This window comes from Giraffa tippelskirchi, chromosome 7 (assembly GCF_054371585.1).
Source record: "Giraffa tippelskirchi isolate mGirTip1 chromosome 7, T2T-mGirTip1v1.2.pri, whole genome shotgun sequence".
Classification (NCBI taxonomy): Eukaryota; Metazoa; Chordata; class Mammalia; order Artiodactyla; family Giraffidae; genus Giraffa; species Giraffa tippelskirchi.
In genome coordinates, this window is record NC_137281.1 from 114677988 (window position 1) to 114704194 (window position 26207).

The 26207-nt window shown below is 48.6% G+C and overlaps 1 protein-coding gene across 6 annotated transcripts in view; it reads right to left on the reverse strand.

Moving 5' to 3' along the window:
- Positions 1-3345: 3345 nt before the first annotated feature.
- CGNL1 (cingulin like 1) overlaps positions 3346-26207 on the reverse strand; it is a 224016-nt gene continuing 201154 nt past the window's right edge. For all 6 annotated transcript variants that reach the window (XM_081510097.1, XM_081510100.1, XM_081510101.1 and 3 more), the window contains 7 exons: positions 25499-25660; positions 22387-22476; positions 10296-10379; positions 8985-9109; positions 7951-8059; positions 7403-7566; positions 3346-6336 (listed from right to left, as the gene is read on the reverse strand). In XM_081510097.1, coding sequence (XP_081366223.1) covers positions 6201-6336; positions 7403-7566; positions 7951-8059; positions 8985-9109; positions 10296-10379; positions 22387-22476; positions 25499-25660 — 870 coding nt within the window. In that variant the 3' untranslated portion in view covers positions 3346-6200. The remainder of the gene's footprint in view (positions 6337-7402; positions 7567-7950; positions 8060-8984; positions 9110-10295; positions 10380-22386; positions 22477-25498; positions 25661-26207) is intronic.

Consider the following 26207-nt stretch of genomic DNA (forward strand, 5'->3'; position numbering starts at 1 on the left):
ATCCTTCCCACTGCCCCAAAGTAAGCTCCATCCATAGGGCAAACCTGACTATCCCAGGCGGGGCTCAGGAGGGAGGCCCTCTGTCTTGTGTGGATGGCAAGGCAGGTACCTACCACCTCTCCCACCCAGCACACATCACCCCCACCCTAGCTGACATACCAAGTTAAGGAGGCGGGGAGTCAGCTTCCACAGCTGGAGTCTGATCACTCCTGGGACTGGCTGGGCAGAGGGGTCCCCTTTCTTCACGATGACCTTTGTGAAGGCCCTGTGCCCAGTCCTGAAGCTTGCTGTGCCCAGCAGACTTCCTCCCTCCCTGAACACTGGTCAGACCCTGCACACTGGCAGGGACCCAGAGCCCAGTCCCAACCAGCCCAGTAGAAACCACAGGCTACCTCCAGAGGGCAGCCCACTGCTGTCAAAGGTTCCCAGATTTCAGCCAACCACCCCGTATTCTTTAAGGAGCCGCTCTGGGGTGAGGGGTTTCATTAGTGACCACAGTTGATAGTGTCCCATCTAGGGCAACCTGCTGATTTCAGGTGGCAAGTGCAGTCTTGAATGTAAGACTAATATGAAAGGTACATAATGCAATAAGACTATTATTGTTACATACCATTCTAGAAGAACGTTCTCATCCCAAAGTCGTCTGGGGATTGGGAAGGTCAACGTTCTCTGAGACGCATCCAAACCCAGGGATTTGCTGGTGTTACCCAAGACCACCTTGCACACAGAGTTGTTGGGGAGGCCCAATGACCACCCCATCACCCCACCAGGTCAGGCCCAGACAAGTTACGTTAGTACAGCACCAAAAAACCATCCATGGCAAAACGAGAGATCCAAAGATCAAAGTAGGAAGGGGTACCCCTAAGGGTGCTAGAAGAGCAGCTGAGATATGTGACTAGCCTCATCCATCAAATCTGTGGCTTCAGAGGTTGACTTTGATTTCTCAAAGAGGTTGCCCTTTGATGGCAGCATTCAGGGTAGAGCCAGACAGCAGGCTGTTGAGCTGCACAGACTCACAAATGAAGGGGAGATCTGAAAGAGGAAGATCAAGAGGCCTCAGGAGGCCCTAACCTAGGAACACATGGAAGATCTTCATCCTCCAGGGAGGGGGGTGCGGGTGGGAGGCATCAGAGCTTGCTAGCAGCAAGTATGAACTCCAGACACACACTCAGACTCCACTCCCGGCTCTTCCACCAGCCCCCTGCGCCCAGGGTAAGGTCAGTAACTCCCTCTGTCCAGGCTGCCTCACTTGTCACAAGCACCTGCTCAGGGGGTGGGCAGAAGGATCAAGGAATCAATAAACGTAAAGGGTTTACCCAATACACGGCAGGTAAGTGCTCAACACACTTAGCTACTGAATTTTATGTGGAAAACCAGGGGGAAATGGCAGGACTAACTAGAGAGAAAGGGCTGGCAAAGCCCAAGAGAAGACAAATTTGGTGTTCCATACATATACGAACAACTTAATACTTGTATCTAATTTCCACTTAGTTTAACAATCATTTTGTAATCAAACTGTAAGCACATAAAGGTCCTAGACTGTACCTTAAACCTTATATCTGCAGCAGCACCTGGCCCACACTGGCAGGTCGTACTTACTTCAGATGCAACCTGTGGGAAAATGCCCAGCCCCGCCAAGCCTCAGATCCCTTCCCTGCCAACACTTTTGCCTTTCTCATGAAAGCGTTTATTTTTGTTTACCCAGAAAACCTCTGCAACCACGCTCCCCATCCTGGAGGAGTTGTTGACAATCTGTTGGAAGATTAAGTGAGATTGCTCACAGTAGGAAACTTGCAAACTTCCCTCACAGAATAGGTATTCTTGTTGAATGTCTCTTGGAAGGGCACTGCCAGTCTTTCCAGCTTTAACGAACCCAGCATGGGGCACACACTCAGCTCGTGCTCTGCTGATGAGACAGGCCGGGCCTCAGGTCATACACATGCATGTCCACCATGATTTTCAGTGCAGGTCTGAGAGCAGACCAAGTCTGCTGATCCCTCCACCAAGCCTGGAATTTCTGGATTTATGGCTGTTTGGTTGCTGATAGGAACTTGCTGTCGAGGCATTTTCTCCTGTCCTTTGAAACTTTAGAGCAGAAAGCTTTCTGGTTGATGACCTTCTTCCTAAAGACAGAACCACTGTAGCCATCCACAAGTTCAAAGGAGGAATGTTGAGAATGTGGGGGAAGGAGCTGCAAGCCCAAAAGGACTTACTCTCTTTGGCTCTGAGGTCCTGAGTTACACACATCCCTTCCACAGATCTAACCTAACAGGTAACCTCTCAGGGTCTCTTATTCCCACCACAAGGACCCTAGCAGATGGGCCAAAGAAAGAGATCACAATTTCAAAAGCAACTAGTGCCAAAGGGTGTCTTTTACCTACCTGTAAATGACAAAATTATACCTCAATAATCCTGATGTTAAAAAAAAAAAGCAAACAATTTATGCAAAAACTTCAGGAACTTATTAAAATTAGAAATCCCCATTTATATCTGGGATGCTCTGTTTAGTCAGAATAGAGAGAGTCAAGGGCTTTAGGATAGGTGGATGGGCAGGCATCACTGGGGATGCTGAGGGGGCAGTGGGCACAGCTCTGTGCAGGAAGCAGCGGTTGCCTGTGGCGGCACAAAGGGTTTACTGAAGAAACTCCCCAAAGGGCAGCAGTGCCAGGAGAACCTGCCAGGCCCTCTGAAGGGCCCAGAGGAACAGCAGGGCAGCCTTGATCACTTTGGGAACTGGAGGAGGTATAGCCACCCAACAGGCACCACAGCCAGAAACGCTGCATGGAGGAGGGAGTGACAAGCAGAGAAACACTGACCTTCACTTGCTTCCCCCAGCTGACCCCTGGGGGGGAGCCCCAGGGCCTGCAGGGCTCAGCCTCCAGAGGACAGGGCAGAGCACAGCTCTGAGAGCAGAGGAGAAGCACTGTAGGTCCCTTCCACGCAGAAGTGACTTGTTTCATATAAAACGGCGACCGTGGAACCTGCTGTTAGCCTGCTGTAGATCAAATGAGATGATGTACACACAGTGATCGCAGGAAAACCCACTGCAGTTCAGGAATGAGGAATAAACAGCAGATGCCTGTTCATTCTCAGTTATCAACACACTTCCCCTTTTGCCATTTTCTGGAAATGGGCCGTCTGGATTTCTCAGACCATCACAACAATCCGAGTACATTTAATCCTTTGTGTTCCCCCCTCACCCCCTCCCACCCAACTCCCAGCCTGGAATGCCCCAAGTTCCTCTACCTTGAGTACTTTCCAGCCATTCAGCTGGGCTGTTTCTTGGCAGACAGGGAGCCAAGATCTGGAGAAAACAAGGGAGTCGAAATAACGGGCAAGTCAAGATTCCTGTTGGGTGATATCATTTATTGAAAGGCAAAGTTGCTTTCTCCAGGAGTTCACTTACAGGAGGCAGCTGCCAAGATAATTTCCTCCGTGTGACAAACCAAGGCAATCAAACCATACCCGCAAGCAGAAACCCAACACAATAAGCCTATTGGCATCGTCGGATGACACTTGGAAGCAGGAAGAAAAATTATAAAGCTATACGATGATTGTCTCTTCAGCACAGCATTTGGCCACATACTTGTTTATTAAATAAAATATTTTTTCTTTTTAAACTAGCTAAAGGAAATATTCTTGAGTAGAGTTAGTTTTTAACAAATAGAAAAAAACATATATGTGTACATAAAATCAAAGAACGATAGCACATCAGAGTTGGCAAGGACCTTGAGCCCTGGTCCTCAATTCATCCCGCATAGTTTGTTGCTCTGAACACACGTCTCTCAAGGTCATCCCATCAAGGTCACTGGGCTAAGGTGAGCCGGGACTTGAAGACATCTATCTCAGCTCCGAGTTTGGTGTTCCTTCCAGCTCAGCACACTGCATGCATCTGGCTCACCGCCAGCCATTACAGTGCAGAAGGGCAAGTTGGTCGACATGGGTAATGTCTCACCTCTAGAGTAAAGATGCAGGACTTCCAAATGGTGAACCCTGTTCTCTTTTCACAGACAGTGTGCTTCTTGCAGCCTGCCTCATGGCTACCGGAAGGAACTGGCCAGAATGAGAGGCAGCAACTTCCTCACAAACCAAGACACAAGCTGACGCACTCCAAAGGTTCTTGGGCCCCAACCTTTTCCATCTCCAATCCGTAGGAATGAGGGGTGGAAACATTGCTGGGCAGGCTTCTTGGTAAATACCTAATGGTGGTGGAAGCAGTGGGCAACTCAACGATGTGTGAGAGTCAAAGGACTGCTGGGGGTTCCAGTGAGCCAGTCCACCAACCACAGGCTTGCTGCGTCCCCAGGAGGATGGAGGAGCCCCGGGATGCGTTTGGAGAGGCTCTGCCTGTGTTCATCAGTGTGGCTGTTGTCTGTCACCCTCTCCCCTGACAGCGCTCCAGGAAGGTAGGGATTGTGAGCCTCTGTATTCCCTGCTGTGTTCCCAGTGCCGGAGGCTGGGGTATCGTGGATGTCCAATAAGTATTTGCTAAATGAGTGAATGTTTACAGGGAGGCATGTCTCCATATTCCAAATAAGTAAGCAGACGCAAGAGGCACCCCACCCAGCAGAGGTAGAGAAAGGCTTTGCACTTCTGCTCTGGGGGCCTCACCCACAGGGGGTGACGACACCTGCCCATGAACGAGGTTGACCACTCTGAATCCTGATGGGTGGGCTCTGTGACCTGGGGTAGGTAGGGCACTGAGATTCCTTGCTCCCCACGGCAACTGTCATGGTGTGCCGGGGTCACAGGCTTCTCATGTTCCAGGATGCGTCAAGACATTGTGAGGCAGCCACTCACATGCATACAACTTGCAGGGTTGCCTCCCTGGCCATGGGCCTGACCAGCTGTGACTGGACCTGGCCTCTGGGTGCACCTGGGGACGGCCACAGGAAGCCTGGGAGGAAATGCTGGATACCCTGCAGACTCCCAATGCCTCCCTGAAATTCCATCCCAGGGACCTGGCCATGCCCAGACCTCACCCAATCCCAGTTACTCCTGCCTCGGTTGGCCGCTACCCCTCGTCCCAGAAGTGAAAAGGATTCTTCCAGTTTGTACAGAATTTCTCTGACTTCTGCTTCTTCTCTCTCTCTCCTGACATAAGCCTGGGATCCTGCTCAACCCACCTCTTCTCTATACATCCCCAGCTTTCAAAAACTTCTCCTCCTCCTTCCTACCTACACCCCCACACACCTGCTCAGTTCCCCTCCTTCTCTCCTTCCCCATCACCTGCCTGCACATCACGTGCCTCTTCCTCAAGTCTGTGAACCTGCTCCCCAAGCCCCCACAGTGCCCACCCACCAACAACTGGTCCAGGGGCCCCAAGAGTGTACACTGCAGACCTGCTCTGGGAAGGGAAAGGCAGGAACCAGTAAGAAATGACAGGAAGGCTCCAGCCTCCAGAAATCACATCATATGTGGAAAACCCTTACATACAAGTCTCCCCACTCTACCTGCACAAAAGAAATTGCAATTGGTGACCAGAATCGACTCAGTGTGGTTCAGAAATCATAACAAAATTCTAGATAAAATAAGCAAGCAAGGACCACAGATACAAGTGACCTCAGACTTACCCTCCCCTCCTTTCTTCAGCGAGTTCTTCACTAAGACCACCTGAACTTCTCTTCTCAGGATTAACTGTCTCTCATCCCCTCGACAATTTCTTTTTCCAACTCTGAGGTCCAGAGTGGTCTTTATTCTACCTTCTCCTTCTTGCCTCTGCTCCGTAATATTTAAAAATCTAGTAGCTTTGTATTTTTAAAAATAATATTCAATAGACACATGTGAACTTTACAAACAAGCCACCCCATGAAGCCTCTGCAATATTCCAAAATGGAACAGCAGCAGTCTAGGAGAAGGTCTGATTTGAAATACGTACAGTCTACACATTATCCCCTCCCCCGCACCAGGGCTATTGAATAGGAACCAGCCTTTGGATACTTTCTCTAGACAGGGGGACGTGGGGGAGGAGCAGCAATGCAGATGGCACGGCAGACAGCTGTGCAGAATGGGGCTCCATCCTGCCAAGTGGCCGCGGGCATCTCAACGCGTACCCTGCAAGAGCTGCTCCCCAAGCCACCAGAGCTGTGCTACCACAGAGATCCTAGGAGGACGTGATGTCAAGAGCAGATGCCTGGTCTGCAAAGAGGAGGCGATGGCGTTCCCTCTCACGCCTCCCGCTGTGGCCCCTGGAAGTGGGCTCAGATCTGGCTGACGACAGAGCTGTCCTTGGGGAAGGTGTAGCTCAGTGGCGCCTCATAGAGGCTCCCCCCATCCGTGCTGAGGTCGTCGTCGTCATCCACGTCATCCAGCACTTTGCTTGGCAGCTTCTTAAGTCTGTAAAACAATAGGGGGCATGTTTCCTGGCCCTAGACTGGGGCTCACTTCCGATCTGGAGATGAAGGGGTTCAGGGTGCCTGTCTCCCCACCCCAATGGGTGGCACAGGAGCATGTACAGCAACAGGGAGCAAACTGCCCACCTGGTAGCATGAGAGGCTGCTGCTGACAGAGAGCCGGGCAGGGCTGGGTCAAGGTCAGTAGTCCTGATTTTCCCTCCTCCTCAAGCTCCCACGCAGCTTGGCAGGCTCCCGCTGTAAATCTCATCTTAATGTGAAATTTTATCATCCTGTGCACCACAGGTGGTTTGCACTAATTTTTTTAATACTGCATTTTGATTAAGATTTTTGGTGCCCCCTTACATATTGCCTCCTAATGCCCACCTGGGGCTGGATTCTCGATAGACAGACATGCCATGTTTACAGGATTCTCAACAGGCTCTTCTGTGCATTTATGAGAGAAGTGCCTGGGCAGCTGGCAAGAAGCCTCTGGTCACCACCAGCCTCCAGAAAAAACCCAGCTTTATGAACAAGGATGAACATAAACTCACCCCTCACTCCAATGCCCTAAGCAGTGACCCTGAGGCAAGAAGAGCAATGTACCCCCAGCCCCCATTAATCCCCTATCCTTCTGCTGTGCCCAGGGAGCTTGAGAGAGCAGCTCTTTCCAGAAACCAGGCTTGGGATATCCTAGTCCTCTTGAGAACAGGAACCCACAACTTCATCTCCTTTCTCCCTAACCCAGGCAACCTAGGGGCTAGCCCAGGAACTCCTCCCTAAAGGGTGGTATGAGCCAGTATGACCTGCTCTGAGCCTCAGTTTCCCCTTTCAGATAACAAGGATTATACCTGCCTGCTGACACCGGGCAATGGTATGAGGATGACACACGTGATACCTACTGAGCACATGGGGTGAACGGAGTAGATACAGCCACTGTCATCTCTAGGACAGGATGACTCCAAAATGGCCACAGTGGCTGGAGACAACAGGAGAGGCTCTGAAAGCATCGTGTTCCCCTCAAACATCAGGGCTGTCACAGCCCCTGGGGGAGTCGCACACTTGCCCACCTTAAGTCCTTCTTCATGGAGCTGAGCTGGCCCTGCAGCTGCTCATTCACGTCCATCTGCTCCTCCAGCTCCCTCTGCAGCTTCTTCTTAGAACTTTCCAGCCTGTCGATTTCCTCCTCGGCCTCTTCCACCTGTCGCTTCATTGCCTTCAAGCGCAAGCTCAACTGCGGGGGTGGTGGGGTGGGGGGCAGAGTGGAGGGAAGGGCAGGCTGTGAGCTGGCGGGTCGCCCCGTCCAGCAAGAAAAGGCCAGCAGTCCAGACCCCTTCTCTCCAAGCAACAAGATATGGCAAAGTGTGAAACAGGCCTCATGTGAAAGTGGAGGTAAGACTCTGAAGACAGAAAATCCCACTTTTTCAAAGCCAAGTTCAGGGTCTGAAGTTTGCTGAAGTGGGCTCTAAAGGCCCCATTCCATGCCATAAGGGGTGGAGTGGAAAGAGAAGACTCGGTCCACTCAACTTCACCACTTGTCCATCCTCTGAGCCCTGCCCTCCACTTGGCTTCCCCAGCCCACACTAAATCTCAAATGAACTCGCAGAGGGTCCCCCACCTGGTCCTTCTGATCAGTCAGCGACAGGTGCTCATCGTCCACCTGCATCACCAGCTCCTTCACCTTCCTCTCCAGCCGGCGGTTGCTCAGTTGGAGGCTGGCCCGGTCCCTGGAAGGGCAGAACAGAAGACAGTCTCGTCCCAGTCCCACAGGCAGCCAGCCCTGGGATGCCTGGTAGACGTGGGCTTAGGGTCAGGGAGACTCACAACTGTACAGGAGGAAAGCACTGCTCAATGGACAGATGAGGAAACAGGGGCTCTGAGAAGGAGAGTGACTTTGCCTGAGGCTGCAGAGCCAGAGAGAGGCTCAACTGGGGTCAGACCTGCCCTGAGTTCTCCCAGTACCAGGCTTCACTTGGTAAGGCAGAGGTTCATAGACTACCAGGCTGTCAATGTTTGGGGTTTACTGCCCTGACCCAGTCCCTAAAGTCTTACTGAAAATGGATAATGTAAAGTGCTCTACATACACATACATACAGAGACACACGCAATTTCTAGGAAGGTGAGGGGCCATTAGTAAGAATTGAGGAGCTGGCCCTTGGGCCATGGTCTAAGGACAAGCTGCAGATAATCATGGTGCAGGAGAGGGTATGGTCATTCCTGTGGCCCTCCCACCCACGTGTCCATCTCGAAGAGATGGCCACTTGGCCTCTGCTTGAATACACCCAACCCCTAGAGCACAGTCAGCCCCCTCTCATCTAATTCAGCTCAAACTCACTAACTTATGAGACAGCCTACCCTATTTAAGGCATGGAGAAAGGAACAGCTAAGAGCTGAGCAGTGAGGGTCCCAAGTCTTAGTCCTGCTGCAACAATATCCTGCCAGGCTATCTTCCTCAAGTTACTTACTTGGTGGGTCTCAATTTTCTCATCTACAAAATGGAAACTATTTTCCATCAAGGTTGTACTTGTCCTGCCTTCCTCTGCCTTCCTCACAGGCTTAGGAGGATGGGCAGAAATACAGGGGTAAAAGCACTCTGTAACATGATGCCCAGTGCCCAGCAGGGCCTCTGCACCAGGGCTGGAGCCAGCTCACCTCTCCTCGCTCTCCAGACGGTCCTCCAGCTCTGCAATCCTGGCCTCCATCTGCACCACCAGGCCTTCTTTGCTGGACCTGTAGGAACCTTCCAGGTGGATAATCCGGCTCTTTAAGTCCTTGTTCTGGAAGCAAATAGGGAGACCGTGAGGGGCCGTGTCTACCACACCCTCTGTGCGGAGCAGAGGGCAGGCCAATGTGTGGTCAGTGACTGGGGTAAGCCTGCTTTCCACCTTCAGATGGGTGGTGCTGGGAGACCTGGGGATGTTTCTAGGAAAAAGATTTGCACTCGGGTCCTGACAAGCCAAAAGAAGAGGTTCTACCACATTCCTTATAAGCCTGAGTGAAATCTCTGGCATGTTCTGCTGCTGCTGCTGCTAAGTCGCTTCAGTCGTGTCCAACTCTGTGCGACCCCATAGACGGCAGCCCACCAGGCTCCCCCATCCCTGGGATTCTCCAGGCAAGAACACTGGAGTGGGTTGCCATGTCCTTCTCCAATGCATGAAAGTGAAAAGTGAAAGTGAAGTTGCTCAGTCCTGTCCGACTTTTAGTGACCCCATGGACTGTAGCCCACCAGGCTCCACCGCCCATGGGATTTTCCAGGCAAGAGTACTGGGGTGGGGTGCCATTGCCTTCTCCGCTGGCATGTCCTAAGACTCCTGGATAACAGACAAATGAACCTGATCTTGGCCTTTTATAAACCTATTGGTGTGGGACAGGAGAAATAGGCTCCTTCAGAAATATCATGTCATATTCAGTGAAGAACTTACATGAATGGCATGTTAAAGATACAATGATTCATGTAAGATTTGTTACCAACACATGCATCCAAGGACACTGGTTTTTGGCTTTTAAAATTTATTTGGCTGCGACAGGTCTTAGTTTAGTTGCAGCACGCAGGATCTTTGATCTTTAGTTGTGGCATGTGAACTCTTAGTTCCAGCATACAGGATCTAGTTCCCTAACCAGGGATTGAACCCGGAGCCCTTGCATTGGGAGTGAGGCATCTTAGCCACTGGACTGCCAGGGAAGTCTCAACACTTTATTTTTCTCTTTTCATTTGAATTTAGCCTTTTTTAGGATCTAGGAAACAACACTTGCAATTCTACTTCTCCACAGCTGCTAAACTTACAAGCACATTTAAAATTATTGGGAATAATCTTTCTGGAAAAGGCCTTAGAAAAACCTCTACCTCTCAGATGAGTTATGCTCCAGAGTTCTTGGGCGTGCTGTGCAAAGAAGGCTCAACCACGGGGCTCTAGTCCACGGTCACGAGGAGGGTCGGGGGGCTCAGGGGCCAGCTGCCCTCACCTGTCTCTCCAGGGAAATCTTGTCGCACTCCAAGTCTTGCTTCATGGCTCGCTCCTGAAGTAGCTCGTTCCGCATCTGCTCCATCTACACACAGAAGCAAAGGCGCAGAGGTCAGCAGGGTGGTTCCTATAGCCTTTGTGCTGAAATGGTTACCAGGTACGAATTCCAACAACCAGGTCAGCTCTTTTTCATGACAGGGGTCCTCTGTCTTCTCCTCTTGAATACTGGAGCTGTTTATTAGATATTCTTGAGTTCTCAATGATTGCAATGATAATGATACAAATGACAATAATAGTTACAGTTAACCCGCCATTATGGGTTGAATTGTGTCCCCTCCAAAAAGATATATTAAAGTCCTAACCCCAAGAACCTCAGATGTGACCTAGTTAGAAGTAGGATCTTCACAGAAGTAATCAAGTTAAAAACTGAGGTCATTAGGGTGACCTCTAATCAAGTATAACCCATGTCCTTGTTAAAAGGGGAAATTTGAATGCAGAGACAGACAGGCACAGAGGTAAGACAGAGACACAGGGAGAATGCCACGTGAAGATGGAGGAATGGAGAGAGGCGTCTACAAGTCAAGGAGCACCAAAGATCATCAGCAAACTACCAGAAAAAAGGAAGTGCTCTCCTACAGGTCTGGAGGGAATATGGCCTCAGACTTCTGGCCTCCAGAATTTGAGGCAACACATTTTTGTTGTTCCAGGCCACCTACTTTACGGTACTTGGTTACAGCAGCCCTTGAGAGCTGCTACCCCTGCTCAGCACTCCAAGCACACTTATCCTATGACATTCCCGCCACAACCCTACAACATACATACCAGCATCTCTGCTCAGGACATCAGGGCTTGGAGAAGCTAACCAACTTGGATGGTGACCAACCACCCCAGCTTGCCCAGGACTGAGGATATGCTCAGAATGACTTTGAATACTAAATACATGACTTTGAATGCTAAAACTGGGGGAGTCCCGGGCAAACTGGGGCGAGTCGGTCACCCAGCTTGCCAAGGATCAACACAACCAGTAATGGAGAGCCAGGATTCCCCTGAGCTCCTGACTACTGCATTACAAGTTCAAGCTTCGGCAGAGGCTTCCATAGACAGCGTTTCTCAGACACTGCAAGATTTCTCCCTTCTTACGCCAGGATCAGAGGTCAGCAAGAACACTCCAGGGGCCCCGGCAAAGGCTAAGCCTTCTCGAGGATTTCTCCTATATTAATAGGAAATGAGCCTCGCTGAGCAGCATCTGGAAAGAAATCCCATCGCCTGCCTGTGGGTATCTCCATGCCCCACCCCCAGAATGCCTTCAGTTCAGTTCAGTTCAGTCGCTCAGTCGTGTCCGACTCTCTGCAACCCCATGAATTGCAGCACGCCAGGCCTCTCTGTCCATCACCAACTCCTGGAGTCTACCCAAACCCATGTTCATCGAGTCAGTGATGCCATCCAACCATCTCATCCTCTGTTGTCCCCTTCTCCTCCCGCCCCCAATCCTATCCAGCATTAGGGTCTTTTCCAATGAGTCAACCCTTCGCACGAGGTGGCCAAAGTATTGGAGTTTCAGCTTCAACATCAGACCTTCCAAAGAATACCCAGGATTGATCTCTTTTAGAATGGATTGATTGGATCTCCTTGCAGTCCAAGGGACTCTCAAGAGTCTTCTCCAACACCACAGTTCAAAAGCATCAATTCTGCGGCGCTCAGCTTTCTTCACCGTCCAACTCTCACATCCATACATGACCACTGGAAAAACCATAGCCTTGACTAGACGGACTTTTGTTGGCAAAGTAATGTCTCTGCTTTTAAATATGCTATCTAGGTTAGCCAAAACCTTCCTTTCAAGGAGTAAGCGTCTTTTAATTTCATGGCTGCAGTCACCATCAGCAGTGATTCTGGAGCCCCCAAAAATAATGCCTTCAGCAACAGTGAAAAATGGTCTTCAGAGGCAGAGGCCCCATATCCTGTTCCCAGAACCGTCCAGCAGAGGGCGGAATGGAGAAGCCCAGAGAACTAAGAAAGTGAGCTAGGAAAATAAAACTGTCTGTTCCTTCTTTGCCTTTAGGTTCAAGGCAAAGGAGAAAAGGAAAGACATACCCATTTGAATGCAGAGTTCCAAAGAACAGCAAGGAGAGATAAGAAAGCCTTCCTCAGTGATCAATGCAAAGAAATAAAAGAAAACAACAGAATGGAAAAGACTAGAGATCTCTTCAAGAAAATCAGAAATACAAAGGGAACATTTCATGCAAAGAAGGGCACAATAAAGAACAGAAATGGTATGGACCTAACAGAAGCAGACGATATTAAGAAGAGTGGCAAGAATACACAGAAGAACTGTACAAAAAAGATCTTCATGACCCAGATAATCACGATGGTGTGATCACTCACCTAAAGCCAGACATCCTGGAATGCAAAGTCAAGTGGGCCTTAGGAAGCATCACTAGGAACAAAGCCAGTGGAGGTGATGGAATTCCAGTTATTTCAAATCCTAAAAGATGATGCTGTGAAAGTGCTGCACTCAATATGCCAGCAAATTTGGAAAATTCAGCAGTGGCTACAGGACTGGAAAATGCCAGTTTTCATTCCAATCCCAAAGAAGGGCAATGCCAAAGAATGTTCAAACTACCTCACAATTGCACTCATCTCACACGCTAGCAAAGAAATGCTCAAAATCCTCCAAGCCAGGCGTCAGCAGTACATGAACCGTGAACTTCCAGATGTTCAAGCTGGATTTAGAAAAGCCAGAGGAACCAAAGATCAAATTGGCAACATCCGCTGGATCATCAAGAAAACAAGAGGGTTCCAGAAAAACATCTACTTCTGCTTTATTGACTACACCAAAGCCTTTGTGTGGATCACAACAAACTGTGGAAAATTCTTCAAAAGATGGGAATATCAGACCACCTGACCTGCCTCCTGAGAAATCTGTATGCAGGTAAAGAAGCAACAGTTAAAAATGGACATGAAACAACAGACTGGTTCCAAATCAGGAAAGGAGTACGTCAAGGCTGTATACTGTCACTCTGCTTATTTAACTTATATTCAGAGTACATCATGCGAAATGCTGGGCTGGATGAAGCACAAGCTGGAATCAACATCGCCGGGAGAAATATCAGATATGCAGATGACACCAGCTTTATGGCAGAAAGCGAAGAACTAAAGAGCCTCTTGATGAAAGTGAAAGAGGAGAGTGAAAAAGGTGGCTTAAAACTCAACATTCAGCAAACTAAGATCATAACATCTGGTCCCATCTGCTACTGCTGCTAAGTCGCTTCAGTCGTGTCCGACTCTGTGCAACCCCATAGACGGCAGCCCACCAGGCTCCTTCGTCTCTGGGATTCTCCAGGCAAGAATATTGGAGTGGGTTGCCATTTCCTTCTCCAGTGCATGAAAGTGAAAAGTGAAAGTGAAGTCGCTCAGTCGTGTCTGACTCTTCGCGACCTCATGGCTGCAGCCTACCAGGCTCCTCCGTCCATGAGGTTTCCCAGGCAAGAGTACTGGAGTGGGTTGCCATCTGGTCCCATCACTTCATGGCAAATAGATGGGGAAACAATGGAAACAGTGACAGACTTTATTTTGGGGGGCTCCAAAATCACTGCAGATGGTGATTGCAGCCATGAAATTAAAAGTCGCTTGCTCCTTGCAAGAAAAGCTATGACCAACCTAGACAGCATATTAAAAAGCAGACACATTACTTTGCCAACAAAAGTCCATCTAGTCAAAGCTATAGTTTTTCCAGTAGTCATATATGGATGTGAGAGTTGGACTATGAAGAAAGCTGAGCGCCGAAGAATTGATCCTTTTGAACTGTGGTGTTGGAGAAGACTCTTGAGAGTCCCTTAGACTGCAAGGAGATCCAACCAGTCCATCCTAAAGGAAATCATCCTGAATATTCATTGGAAGGACTAATGCTGAAGCTGAAACTCCAATACTTTGGCCACCTGATGCGAAGAACTGCCTCACTGGAAAAGACCCTAATGCTGGGAAAGATCGAAGGCAGGAGAAGGGGACGATAGAGGATGAGATGGTTGGATGGCATCACCAACTTGATGGACATGAATTTAACCAAGCTCCAAGAGTTGGTGATGGACAGTGAAGCCTGTCATTCTGCAGTCCATGGGGTTGCAAAGAGTCAGACACAACTGAGTGACTGAACTGAACTGTTCCTTTTAGGTCTTCTCTGGTGGCTCAACAGTAAAGAATTTACCTGCCAATGCAGGAGACACAGGTTTGATCCCTGGGTTGGGAAGATCCCCTGGAGAAAGAAATGCAACCCACTCCAGTATTCTTGCCTGGAAAATTCATGGACAGAGAAGCCTGGTGGGATGGGGTCACAAGGAATCAACCACGACTGAGCGACTGACACTTCCACACTTTCCATCTTAAGGTTGGCCCAGGTAAGAAGTGTGCACACAGGAGTCCCCAGAGGGCTGGGAAGCACCATAACAGCCCCACTGTGCCTGGCCTTGACTTGGATTTTCACCTCCTGTACAAACACCCTAGTGATAAGCACACCCCTTCCCTGTCATCCAGCAGGAAGGCAAGACCACGGGGTCCCAGGAATAATGAGGGGAGGTGCCACCACAACAGGCTGGGCTTGCAGCTCCCTCTGTCCTAACCATGGAGCATGCAGGGAATGACAAGCGGAGTGGTGCGGCTGGGCCAGAGTGAGCGACAGAGCAGGAAGAAAGGAGGCTGGTGATGGGCAGGACTGGGGAGTGGAGAGCTTGTCCCACTGCAGGAAACTGGGACCCTGCCCACAGGGTCCAAAAGTTCACATTTTTTGCATTTTTTGACTGGCAGGCTTCTAAGTCACAGGGGTTCAGAACTTTACAGCAGAGAACACTGAGGTCCACTGCCATCATCCACGTAACAGAAGCAGGGCAAGAACCCAGGCGGTGCCTACTCACACCCGCTCAGGCTCTCTGAACTAACGCAGTGAAAAGGCTTCAAGCAGACTTAGCGTTTAGATACAGCTTTCATATAAAACCATGGCCCTGGAGGCACTTGGTCTCCTTAGGGCATCCTCGAATGCAGCAGGGGGCGGGGTGGCCGGGAGGAAAAATGCCAGCCGAGCACAGGTCAGCTGTCAGTACACGTAGACTCCTCCCTCAGACCCATGACCCACGCCTGGCCCCAGGGCCCTCGGGAATCACATGCTGTGGAGAACGCTCAGAGACTCCTGTCACTGCTCTCTGAGCATCATGTTCCCAGGTAATGGATGCAGCCTCACAGCACCCCTGACCCCCAGCAAGGCTGTGAACCAGCCAACACCCCCGCGGAGGTCGTCGGCACGGATGGGCCACGGGACTGCAATGCGCCTCCTGGGGGAACCTGTTCTGTTCACGCCCGCTGGGCAGAGGCCAGGACCTCAGTGAGGACACAGTTAAACTTTCACTGCAACGGGAAGTGATGACACAGACAGGCTGCAGTGGCCCAGCTTCCCTCCTGGCTCTGCATCCACCTACATGTGACCTTGGTCATCTCACCTCTGGGATGTGGACTCCACGTTTCTCACCACAGAAGCTGAACAAGATGGCCTGTAAGGCCCTTGGAGCTGGCCTCTGCTATCCTGAAAGCACATTTGGGGCCCCCACCCCACTGTGGGGTGCTGGGTGGCTCAGGCCCCACCTCCATCCTTCCGCTCCAGAAGCCAGCCCATCTCTCCAGACCTTTGGGAGTGTCCCCAGAAAAGACTCACTCTATCAAGGTGAGGGAAGGTGTGTCTGTGAACACACATGGTTGTGAGCTGGTGGAGGGGTGGTCTTGGAACGATGAGGTGGGTCCATCTGCTCATTCAGGCTGGACATCATGACAAAAAGACAGTCCCTGACTTCACAGGCAGATGTTACCACCCCTATTTCCCAGGTGGAAGGTTCAGGACTGGGGGGAGCAGTTTTGGATTGAAAGCCTGCAGGACCAGGTCCCTCAGTGAAGGACAAAATCTAGAAGGAGGAAGAGTTCAGGGGGTTGGGTGGGGTCCTTCGGAGCCTAAAAGGAAGAAGCACTTCGTGCGGTGTGAGGTAGAGAAGCTCCAAGGAGGGACTGAAAGATTGCCAAGAGGTCCAAAGCACAGGCCCAGGCTGGGCTTCAGGACAAACGCCATAACTTCAAGCAGCAGCCACTGGCCAAAGTCTTGCTCCCTCAGTGCTACCGACTGGAAATTCTGGACTCTGCAGGAAACAGGCCTCCTGGTACAGACAGGCGCTCAGGAACCAGCATCCTGGAGGTTCCCCACAGGTCAAGACCTCCCTGGAACACCCCAGGCAAATGTGACTCTCCGAAGGAAAAACAAAATAGCTATTATTCAGACTCCACGACATCCCCTCAAAAGATGGCTATTCAAACAAAAGTGCAAAATAAATCAGAGTAAAGAGTAGGAAGGAACAGATTTGAGGCTGTAAAACAGTTACTGTCACCAGACAGTCAATTTTCCTTCCATCTTTTGGAAATCAAGGCTTTTGGCACACATGCTAGGCTTCCTTCAGTTCTTCAAAAAGAAGTGCCGGACACTAAACTCTAAAATAAACATACCACGCGGAGCCTTACACAAGGAACACCTCGTGATGTTACAGACAACACCCCCAAGGATAGGTTTCACCATAAACCACAAGTGTTTTGGCCGTGCTACTCACTACAGTGATCACCAGGACAGGATCTGTGACTCCTGAATATTCTAAATCAGATCCTTCCTACCCTGAACCCACACTGTGCTCTGGGCTCAGTCATGTCTGACTCTTTGCGGCCCCATGGACTGTAGCCCGCCAGGCTCCTCTGTCCATGGAATTTTCCAGGCAACAATACTACAGTGGGTTGCTATTCCCTTCTCCAGGGGATCTTCCCGATCCAGGGATCGAACTTGCCCCTCCTGCATTGCAGGCAGATTCTTTACTACTAAGTCACTGGGTAAGCCCTAAGCCCACACTGGCAACAATTAAAGAGAGACAGAGAGGAAGAGAGAGAGAAATGGCCTCTGGCTTAGCCTGCTTCCTCCTTTGGAACAGGGAAGTGAATCAGAGGCTGGGAAAACATAAGCTTAGCACTTTACGTGCTGTCTACCCTTCAGTCATATTAAATACAGTGAACAAAAACTTTTCAGTGAAATCAAAAACAGAACAGGAGCTGAAGGCAACAGTTTATCACAGCTGGACTGGAAGAAAGCTAAACCCTGAGCACGTTGGTCGGAAGTAACAGTGTCAGATTCCAATGGGTTTGTGTCAGAGGCACTTGTGACCTGAGCCAGCTCTCAGGATTAGAAGCAGCTGCCTTCTGGGTTAATGAAAAGCCAGAGACATTTATGATGGCTCATAATAATATTTAACCCCATCACCTGTGTTTACCTTTGGGCTGTAAAGGGCTTGGTACACACACACTCCTACCTAGTACTAAAAATGATACTCAATCACAAGAAAGGAAAATTATCATTAAGCAACTGCACACAGTGGGCTTTTGAGCAGCCTCTACAATAGCAGGCAGTTCTGAGACCAGGATTATTTTAATTAAAGGATTTTAATTAAAGGAAAAAAGAAAGAAATCCCATTCTGATCTTCCACTCGCTGACTGCAAAGGAGCCGTATTTCCCAGGCCCATATTCCAGTGACTGCAACCCTCTGGTGCAGACAGAGGAGCAGGCGTGAGCTGGCCACTCAGGAGCAGTTCCCGAACATGACTGCAGAAGCCCATGCCTTTATTTACCAGGACTTATCCTGCAGTTTCCAAGGCAACAGGGCAGCCCTCGAGCTGGTACTCTTCCTCTTGCCTGCTGGCCACCTGGGTTGAACGAATGCTCTTTCCACTAGGCTGGATTATCTTGGCCTCCAAGGCCTAGAAAACACCTTTGTATCTAGGCCCAGCTCTACTGTTAACTGTATGCACTACTCAACCACCAGTAACCACACAGCAGTGCCTAAGGAGCCAGAACATCAGCCTCTGGGTCATCTTTAAAACACCAAGCTGGGCCATCTCATTCCTGGACACAGGAGAGTCAGGAGAGGACCAAATGAACATAAATCCTCACTCATATTAAGAGACAGTGTGGCGTTATTTTTCACTTAGGAATAGAGACCCAAACATTTGGGGTGTTTCTATACCACCCTCACCCACCCACCGTCTGGATGATGGCAACAGGTGGGAGGTAGTGGGCTTTGAAATCAGGTCGTGGCTCCACACCTTTTTAAAGGTCTTAAGTCCCTATGCAGCCACTTAACCTTGTAAAGCCCTGAAAACAAGAGAAAGCCTGCAAGTCCCAGGCTCAGTGCCCAGCACCCGAGGAACCCTCAATAAGGACGGAAAATGTCATAAACAGAAACAAGGTTTTGGAGGAAGGAGAGGAAAAGAGGTTTCTCTGGATTTAAACGAACAAAAACCAGTAAAGCACCCACTATTGTATTCAAATTTCCTTCAACTTTAAGAATATCCTGAGCACGTATTGAAAAGGAAGGCTTCAGAAGGCCTGGGAACTTACAAATATTGCCAGCATTTACTGAGCATCAGATGTAAGCATGAGAAACTAGAAACAAAAAGATGAGAAGGATAGAATGTTTGGGCTCACAACCACCTTTCCTGTCTTCTGTCCCTGGGAACAGCCCAGTCGAGGCTCTTCATTCAGGTTCCTGGGCTCCTGCCCACCCTCCCATCCGCTTGGAGTACACGGTGCGTGCTTTGCTGTTCTGCTCAACAACCTTCCAAGGTTCTGCCTTCAGGATATACAGTCCTTTCAAACCCTTCAACCTGCCTCTCCTGTTACTGCCTTACGGAAACCAGAAATCTAACCAAGCACAGCAGTCCATTTGGTGCCCCTCAAAACAGATCCTGCCACTGAATCTTTTTTCATCCACTCCATTCTATCTAGGATTCATTTCCCATTCCTTTGGTAGTTTGTCCAAAACCTACCCTATCTGAAGATAGCCAGGTCTTGGGCAGCCTTCCTCTAAGAACTCCCACAGTCACCCGTGCTATGATGGTCTTTCCCTCCTTAGCTGCCTGACCCCTTCCCTTGGCATACAGTTATCTGCTGCTTTTTCTTGATGATTTTCCATTGTTTAGGCATGCCTCTCCTCCTCAAACCCCACCACCTCAAGGATAGAGGCTACTCCCAACAACCTTGGAGCCTGACCTCAGGGCTATGCACAGAGTGGGTGTCCATCCCATTCTGCCCACACTGCTAGACAGAACTCTGCCTTGGGAGTCAGCCGTGGGCCCTAGCTTGATCACAGGTAACTCTGGGCCTTGCATCTCTGTTACACAGAAAGTCTGGGGAAATGAACCTGGGAGGTCATTGTCAGATCAAAGATTCTGCAAATTCTGGAGTCCTGCCCCAAGGCTACAGAAGCGGAGCCCACAACCAAGGTCACCTGTGAACCTGACTGTGCCCATCTGTAACCACTGCCAAAAGCCCCCAGATCATCACCAGCAGGCTTCCTGACCGTAAATTAGGCAACAATGCCCACACTAGTACTCGCCCTATGGTACCTTAACCAACACCTAATACCACCCTCCCAGCAGGAATTATCTTGAGGCTATATACACTGGCTACACTGCTCTAACAGCATCATGTCGACTCTCCCTGGTCTGTTAGGAGTTGGCCCACTGTGCTTGCAGCACCGTTATTATGTCTGTTCTTTGTTCTTAATAAACTCACTCCCTTCTGAAATGCTCTGTGTCTGGAAACTGTTTTCCAACCTGCGCTCAGACAGCCACAACATAAATGGAGTAGGCCACTCACTATAATTGCTGGGAAAATCTCTTTCTAGCTTTTCCACTTAAGCCCTATAAGATGAGGAAAAATAACGGGAGATGTTCAGAGGAAGCAAAGATTTAGAAGAGGCACTTGTGAGCAGGCAGAGATTAAGTAGAGGGAAGAAGTTCAATCTTTGACTTTTTAATTTTAAAGAGACCAAGATCCAAAACAAAGTTCCCGAGACCTTCCTGTTTCAGGGCTGTTGCAGAGCATCCAGAGCCAATGCTATAAGTCAGTCTGGAGACAACAGACAGGCACCATTTCCTGTTTTTTAGGGGACAATTCCTGTGAAGGAGCTGTCACAGAGCTGCATTTGAGGGGGCAGAGAAGGGGTCTTAGGTTTAGAAGTTTCCCATTTCTCTAATAGTACTCTTGCCTGGAAAATCCCATGGACGGAGGAGCCTGGTGGGCTGCAGTCCATGGGGTCGCTAAGAGTCAGACAAGACTGAGCGACTTCACTTTCACTTTTCACTTTCATGCATTGCAGAAGGAAATGGCAACCCACTCCAGTGTTCTTGCCTGGAGAATCCCAGGGACGGGGGAGCCTGGTGGGCTGCTGTCTATGGGGTCGCACAGAGTTGGACACGACTGAAGCGACTTAGCAGCAGCAGCAGCATTTCTCTAATTCTGGCAGGAAGGCACCAGCACATCCCTGGAATTTAACCTAAGTGGACTGAAATGGTTTCAGAATCAAGGCCCCCTCATCTACACCCAGAGCCCTTCCTTGGACCTTTAAGAGGCAAGAAGCAAGCCTCAGATTCTCACCTTGACTTTGAGAGAGAAGTAAATGCTCTCCTGTAAGGCAGGTATCTTTGATCAACCCATTCTCTACCCTTCCTCACAAATCCAAAGGCAACGTAGGCCAGGAAAGAACTCCCATCAGGAGACCTCACTTATCTCAGGGGTTTGTTTTATTGTTTCAGTAATTCCTACATCAGTTTGAACACAATGCTCAGTTTCTCCACTTTAACAGACACTGGGCTTTACACTCCCTACCCCAGAGAGGACAGCGAGAACAAAGGAAAATACAACAAATATTGCAAAAAGACTAGAGACATTTGTGAAACCCATCTTTACAGGGACATAAACACAGATCCGAGAAGAAAAGAGTTAAAGGGTGACTCAGACACTTAATTTTATAAAATCCTCTCACTGTCAGAATTCAGAAAAGACTTCAGAAATCTCCTGGACAAACAGTCTCATTTGTCTAGATCTTAGAGGCTGCGCTCAGAGAGGCTGGGGCTTCCTTACAGCTACATGAGGTCAGTGCAGGAGGCTGGACAGGGACACTCTCCCATAAAACAAGTAGGGAAGTTCCCTCTATGTCCTCCCCAGGCTTGCTTTAGGTTCTCAGCTCAGGGAAAATACTTTCAACTTTGACCAGATCACAGAGAGCATTTCCATTCTCCATGAACCATATTGGGAGGAAAGAGAAGAGGCTAAAACAAATGGATCTGAGTGAGGAGCTTCCTTAGGGTTGGGCCACCAGCTGAGCCAAGGGAGGCAACCACCTCTGGTTCAGTTTGTCTGATATTTGGGGGCTGCAAGGCTGTTTTAAGTGCCTGGTGACATGAATCTCAGCAAACTTCAGAAGACAGTGGAGAACAGAGGAGCCTGGCATGCTGCAGTCCAGGGGGTCGCAAAGAGTTGGGCACGACTGAGAGACTGACCAACAACAACAACTAATGACGGGATGACATACTCCTAGACCTACCACTTCCTAGTGATGTGACACCCCATCCCCAGGATATGACTGAGGCACTCTGAACCTTAATTAAAAAAATGGAAACAAACCCCCAAAACCCTGGGATCATACCAAGTGTAGTTCAGAAAACCAGTTCCATTATCTACAGCGTGAGGAAAGTGCGAACTGTCCCTGCTGCCTCCCAGTGTTCCTGTAAGGGTCAGGTATCAGTGCAACTCCTGCCAATCGAAAACTGCAAAAATCACTCACTTGCATGGCACTGTTACTGTGCTATGAATGCCTCACAGATGTATGCACTGCTAACTCGCTGGCAAAGTTCTTAAAGGAACAGACTGCGTTGTATCATTTACTTCCAATGGCACTAATACAGTGGTAGCCACCAAATTTCATACAATTGCTTGCTGAACTCATGATTCTTAGAGCCTCAGCTCTAAAAGCACTTTGCCTGTTGTGACTAAGAGATTGTTTTCCATAGCCACTCTGGAAACTTTCACTCTACACACTTTATGGTATATATTTTACCTCCCTTGTAGTGGCTCGCCCCATCTTCCATCATTTCCGTAAGCCATGGACTTTCTCCCCCTCCACCAGCCAAATTCTCAGGCTTAACCTCTCACATTTCCTTTTCCACATCACTCAGCGACAGAACAGTACCTGTTCCCTGCTCCGGGCGATCCTCTCAGACAGCAAATCTGAGTTGTTTCTTTCTTCTTCCAGCTCAATCTCCAGTTGAGACACCTTGTCCTGAGAAAGAAGTTGCAAACACAGCCTACTTAACTGGCAATGACCAAGTTTTTAGGAGCAAGGACCACCCTGCCTTGCCCAATACCACAGGGACACCAGAGCTGAGCACCGTGAATTAGGGTGTGGCAAAAGGACGTTTCTTTTTCTCATACTGTCCAAAGGACATCTTTTAAAACCTATTTTATTGCTTTTATAATGTAATTCTGCATCTAGAAAACACATAAAAGGAGAAAAAAAATTGCCCCATTGAGGATATTTTATATTTCCTTCAAGGCTTTTTCTTTATGAATCAGTAATTTTACAAAGATCTACCTAAGCCTAACAGGCATATGTTACTTGTTAAAAGACAATGTGGAAACCAGGATACCATCCAAGGCACTCTTCTTTAAACACTGTAAACTCAGGACAATGTTCTCTCTTTTCCCTCAATTGTATGCGAGTTTATTTCCAATCTAATTTCCAGTTCTCTAGCTTATTACCAAAATACCCAACAACTTTCTCTGGTACATCTTTGAGGCAATGCCAGAAACCCTGAGTGTATCAGGACAATGTTCTTCCTCTCTCCTACTCAGGGTTTCCAAGACCTTCACAGGAATAGAGTCTGAAGCAGGCTTTTGCTCTGCCTTTTCCTTCTAGGAACCTCATAAAGGATGGTGCAGTCCCAAGTCCCCAGCAGAGTAACATAAAAACAGTGTTGGCCCATTCTGCTAAACCACCCATCATACAAAAAAATAGTTATTTCTGTCTTCCTCGAGGGCTCCTAATTTAACATCACTGAACATTAAGAGAAAAGCACTTCAAATTAGCTTTGTGTACAAAAAAAAAGGGGGGGCTTCAAACACAAACCACCCCACCTAGAATGGGGGAGGTTGTGGGGTTGGTCCATGCATTTCTCCTGTCACCAACCAATGTGTCATACATCCAGATTAAGTCAGAGCCATGCGGCAGGCACACTAAAAGCAATCAGCATTTTAAGTTTTTATGGGAGCCTGCAGCATCTGTACATAAATATTGTCTCCGCGATTGTCAAAGTTGGCTGATGAGCCTCCGTGTGCACCAAAAATAAAACTCACCGAACACTCGTGAATGACTCAATGTCTGTGAATGTGTTCTCTGTTGTGAGCAAAACCTACAGAGAACCCAAAGACCTGTCTCCCCAGGAGAAAACAGGCACCTAAGTTTACAGGCTCATTAATGAGAGAGCTCTTGAGTCTGAGAATTAATCTATTACATGCTAGTGAAGGAACAAGCAAGATATTAGTCACAGCAAGACAGTCTTGCCAGCGGCCTCTTAGGGGAGGAAGCACCCTCTGGTGTGCCTCACTGGTGGGGTCTTGAGAGCTGTTCATTTCATACTTAATGGAAAAACAGCTAAAATACTGCACAGGGGAAAATGAAGCTTAGCTATGCCACTGCTTCTAGACCTTGAGTTAGTAAACGGAATATGTTTTTTATAGTCAGAATATTCTAGGAGACAACCTGACAACTCAACGGTTGACTAAAAGCAGCACCTCTTCACCGGGTTCTCTCCCTGCCTACAATTTATACTGTACAGAACCCAGCAGGAGACTTCAGGGGATTGGGCCATGGGTCATTACACCAAAGGTTTTCACGTCACTGCCTGACGAAGCTTTAGCTTGTGTTTAACCAGATTGTTTGGGCCACAGAATAATCACTTCCTAGTTACCTGGGTTGACCTTAGTTTGCCTAAAATGACCTCCCCTAATGAGATTAGAACCAAGACACTGGGAAAATATATTGCAATCTTGAAAAAAAAAAAAGATAAAACCATAACCAAGTAATTCTAAGCCTCCAAAAGGGCTGATCTAATAAAGTCTTTAATGGTTGAAACATCACTTCCTAGATAGAAACTGCTACTAAGTCCCCTGGAGGTTTAAAAGTTATTTCTATTTATTTGCAAAGTAGAATCAGGAATTCCATAGCTTTTAAATTCCAGCTCTCTCTCCCTGGCCTTGAGCACTGTCTGCCTTTTATCAAAACCTTGACAATGTCAACTTTTCCCACAGGTCTGAGGCTGATTTTTAAGTTTTTCTTTTCCTCTCTAAATTCCACTAGGATGTGGGCTGTGTGTGGGAGTAGGGGTGAAAGTTTCTGGTTTGGGTTCAAGGTGGGGGTTTCTGGTTTGGGGTGGGTTTTGTTCTTGTAAGCTCATTTTGTAAGTTCAGCTGGATTGATGTTAAGTTTCTTCCTGTCTTTCTTGGTAGAACGTTCAAATTTGGATTCTTTACTCACACTTTTCTAGTGTGCTGTTTTCATCTTGTAAACAGATCACCCCAGCTGAGCACTTCCTGATAGACTGTCCTGGACTATGTATACATGGTTATCCAAAAGTGACCTGAGCCAGGCTGCTGCTTGTTTTGGCAAAGCTGGATCCTCTGTAAGAAAAAGGGCCAGAATCCAGGGAACAAAAGTGGAGCATGTGGGTGTCCCTAGGTGTTGGGTGGTTTGGACCCAAGGCATGGCTGAGCCCCTCTATATTCACAGCAGCCTTGTCTCCTTTGCAGTTGGAAGTACTACCCAAAGCAACAAACTATCTGTTGTGCCCTATCTATGTGCCCTTCTGAAAAATCATCTAATCTCCTCTGGATGATTTTGCTTCCTCTTCAAGACAATGATGACACGACAATAAATGATTTCCATCATTCCTTCCAACACTGACATCTTATGAGTCTATGAACTACCTGGCTTCTTCTTCAGATCAACAAGTGACTTTAGGGACTTTCCTGGTGGTCCAGTGGTTAAGAATCTGCCTGGGTTTGATCCCTGGTCAGGGAACTAAAATACCACATGCCTCAGGAGAACTAAGCCCATGTGCTGCTGAAAAGCCCATGCGCCACAATGAAGACCCAGCACAGCAAAAGAAAGAAATGACTTTACGAACATCTGACTGTGCAAGAGAATAAAAAACCAAAGACTTCCCAAAGGCTGAGGTGTGCACCAAAAGGCTGCTGCTTCCCTTCTGTCCCACGCTCGTCTCCCCAGACCCCGGTTGCCCACAAACCTCCATCTGCTTGATGAGTCGGCCTCGGTCATCCTTGAGGTGACTCTTCGCCTCCAGCTCGTACTCCAGGTCCTTGAGTGTCTGCTCTAGAAGCTGCCTTTTCGTGAATGCTTCTTCCTGAGCTCTCTGGTAGTCCCGTAACTCCTCCTCCATCAGGCGCGTCTAGAATGAGGAGGGCCGGGGGGTGTTTATCTGGGCACATCGGGAGCACAGAGCTCTCATGAGTGCGCAGGCTGACCCCGGAGAGGATACAGCGGCTCCCGCTATGCTGGAGGTCAGAAAGCCCTGGGCAAGCACCACCTCCCTCTCGGCCTCAGTTTCCTCTTCTGTAAAAAGAAGCCTTGAGGACTTCCCTGGTTTGCACGGATTGTGGGTTTGATCCCTGGTAAGGAAGCTAAGATCCCACATACCTCTGGGCCAAAAAAAAACAACAAACCATAAAACAGAAGCAATACTGTAACAAATTTAGTATCAAGACTGTGAAAATGGTCCACATCCTCCCTCAAAAAATCTTAAAAAGGAAGCCATTTTCCAGCTACATTGAAAAACCCCACTGGGTTATAAATTCAATTCAGTAGATGTTGGCCAGCATTACATAAAATGTAAAAAAATATCAGAGTAGTACAAGCAAACATTGTTTTCTGAAACATTTCTACTAGATACTAATACATTCGTATGGATGCATGGGTTACTGTGTTACAAGGCAAGA